Below are 3,118 nucleotides of genomic sequence, written 5' to 3'. Positions count from 1 at the left end.
AATTATTTAGCTATCTAATATTTATTATCTATCAAATATTTATTAATTTTTGTAAAACAAAAAATATTATACATGTACGTTTTTTGTTGAGCAATCATCGCTTAACCTTAATTCTATGCGTATAAATATTTAAATTAAAGTTTACTCTGTAACAAATTATATAAACAAATTATATATAATTATAGATAAAATTTTCGTAATACATTAGGTGTAGTAAAAAGAAACCCATTATTTTTGAATGAAATTGAATGGAAAAATAATGCATTTCTTTTTACTATACCTAATATTAAGATTCATATGTTTTTATAGACATTGTAAATAACAAGTGAATTATAATAAATGCATTTATTTTATAAATACATATAATTATTTTCCTTCAGTTATACTTTATTAATTGCAACAATGGTAAATAATTGTAATAATATATTTTGACTCTTGGGAATTAATAAATTGTAAAAAATTTATATGTGAATTTATATGTGTATTTATATAAAAATTTATAATATGATCAGGAATTATATTTGAAAAAGTCAACAAAGAAAATATAACAAGTAGACATACACAAAGAGATTTATTAATGAGACTCGTATAATGTAATCAAACAATCGAATCAAATTAATTTTTGAACAACATAAACCAAAAAAAATTGGAAAAAAAATGGAAAATTTTAAAAATATATGTGCGATATTATCGCAACTTAACTAATTGTGTTTGTTGATTTGTCCAAAACTACGCTTTTTGTTAAATCAATTTCTTTTTGCGTAATATTACGATCTCAATTATCTTTCTTGAAAGATAAGTGATAGTGATAATGATATATGTATAGTAAACTCACTGGCAGTACACTTTGATTTGTCGAGGCTTGGTGAGTAAAATGGATCGCACTGGCAAGTTTCTTGCCACCGGCAAAATGCATTGTCAATGCAATCGACATCTCTCTCACATTTATCACCGATGAACGCGACAGTAGATCCTACTATTTGTAAAATGAAAAAAAAAAAATTTTAATAATTTGGTTAATTATGAATTGAATAGAAGTAAATTTTCATTTGGAAATCAATTTCTAATGTGATTTGTTATCAGCAAATAAGTATTTTAATAATAATTGATTTAAAGTAATGCTTAAAAAGTATATAAAGAATCTAAAAAGTGTATATATATATGTATATAAAATATCTAAAGGAGAAATTGTTTTTTAAAATTGAAATTTAAAGATTGTTTGAGAAATTAGGAATTTATCTTAAATGTACGAAAGATATTTAAAAGATTTAGACTTTTATAGGATGATTTAGGGACTTATTTGAAATGTTCTTTGAGAGACATTTTATCAAAAAGACTCTATATAGCTAAAATCTATACAGCTAAATCTCTCGAACTTTTTTACTACGTGAGATATAACGTTACTGATTTGCATCAAAATTCAAATCTCGCGTAATTCGAGTGCACTCACAATTCTGCTGAGAGAAGACATAACTGGCGAGCAAGAAGAGAATAAGAGAGATGCAGATGAGAGTCGTCATTGGAATAGAGATCTGTGCTCAGGTGCTAACGTGGGGCACATTCAGGTAACTGTCAGATATAGCGGGTTCACGACGCACCTCGCGCTATGAAATGTATATACGCCCTCGTCAGATAAACGTCTTATCTCTAGATCTAGTGATATCCCGTTGAAGTGAATCAGAGGTTTCATTTATCGAGCAAAATGAACTCATCATCGAATATTAAGAATGACAAAATCATCAATTTACTTCTATTCAAGTAAGAACACTTCTCTTTCATTTTTGATCGACGATTTATTTTGCTACTCGTAACGGGAAGAGAAGATAATTCGAGTACTTGGGATCACAATTGCGGTTTGTGAAATATCGTGTGACGTTGTCATTTCTCGATATTGCATTGTGTAAAATGAAAACAGAAAAACACGCCATGTCATCGATTTGTGAATTCGCGATCTAAATCTGGCGATGGATCTAAAAGACAATAAGAAGTCCTGCATTACACTGATGAAAAAAATCGTGTTGAAAAAAAATCGTTATAAAATATGTAAACTGTATCATTATTATCATCGACAGCATTGTTTTTCACAGGTTGGATCAAGTTTTCAAATCTTTACTTTTAAGTCACTTCTTCATCAGATCACTTTTTATTTTTAATATAACTATATAAAAACTATCACAAATAATAAGTAAATATATCACCAAATATTGCAGAAGTAGATGTATATACAAAATATAAATAATATAGATTAACAAAACAACAATTTAATATAAAAACTGATTAATTTATTCAAAATAAATACAATAAGAAAATGATCAAAATTACAAAATTTAATATATCTCCTTTATAGCTGCAATCGCAACAAAAGACACGTTCGATGTGAATTACTGCTGCGATCTAATAGTTGCCATCTAATAGCTGCCATCTAATAAAACCCAATGTGTACTCTTGGACAACCTTACTCTATATTTTTTTTAAAGAAATATAAACGTATCTAATTATTATTACAACATTATAGCAGTTATATAGCTTTATTATTTTAACACATAATTATAGTCACAAATACTAAACTCTTTTTTCTCGTCAATATACATATTGAGTTATTTATATACGACGAGATCAAAATAAAGATCATGAGAAATCTGAGATCATAGAAACAGCTAATATTATTATTCCGATTTCTATGTTTTGATAATCATTCTTCTCTGATGTCATTATAAGTTTGACAATCAAACGAAGAAAATAATGGAATGATAATAATGTCATAATAACGTAACTTAATTATGTGTTAAAACGATTGACCAAGCATTCATTCAACTGCTCATGCCGCAATAGCAATTCTGCTAATTCAACCTCATCGGATTCATTATCATTATGGTTACTATGTGAAACGTGGCCTTATATTCTCACTTACACTCTCGTGTGATATTTTTATACTTCTCGTTTAATTCACAGAGGCGATTTGCATTGCAAGTCGCATTCATCTCACTGGTAGGCTCATAGAATGCTATGCGCTTTCGGAAATTACAAGGAAATGAAGGAAGCGGAGGCAAATACTTGTATGAATATTTCACTTAACACGTCATCGGATCTCTATAAATAATACACATAATATCTGAAT

At 27.9% G+C, this 3,118-nt stretch overlaps 2 protein-coding genes across 3 annotated transcripts in view; one reads left to right on the top strand and one right to left on the bottom strand.

Annotated features, from left to right (window-relative positions):
* LOC108687326 (neurogenic locus notch homolog protein 2-like) overlaps positions 1 to 1,558 on the bottom strand; it is a 4,618-nt gene extending 3,060 nt beyond the window's left edge. Inside the window, exons 1-2 of the mRNA XM_018193026.1 lie at positions 1,451 to 1,558; positions 836 to 976 (exon numbers count right to left, since the gene is read on the bottom strand). Of these exons, the coding sequence (XP_018048515.1) occupies positions 836 to 976; positions 1,451 to 1,520 (211 nt within the window). The 5' untranslated portion in view covers positions 1,521 to 1,558. The remainder of the gene's footprint in view (positions 1 to 835; positions 977 to 1,450) is intronic.
* The window catches only part of LOC108687325 (prion-like-(Q/N-rich) domain-bearing protein 25), a 9,409-nt gene continuing 7,804 nt past the window's right edge, over positions 1,514 to 3,118 (top strand). The window contains exon 1 of one of the 2 annotated variants that reach the window (XM_018193024.1): positions 1,514 to 1,565. The gene's annotated coding sequence lies outside the window, so the exon portion shown is untranslated. The remainder of the gene's footprint in view (positions 1,566 to 3,118) is intronic. The other variant, XM_018193025.1, reaches the window with a different exon arrangement.

This window comes from Atta colombica, unplaced genomic scaffold, assembly GCF_001594045.1.
Source record: "Atta colombica isolate Treedump-2 unplaced genomic scaffold, Acol1.0 scaffold205, whole genome shotgun sequence".
Lineage (NCBI taxonomy): Eukaryota > Metazoa > Arthropoda > Insecta > Hymenoptera > Formicidae > Atta > Atta colombica.
Note: the sequence above shows the minus strand (reverse complement) of the source record. Positions and strands in the feature narration are given on the sequence as shown.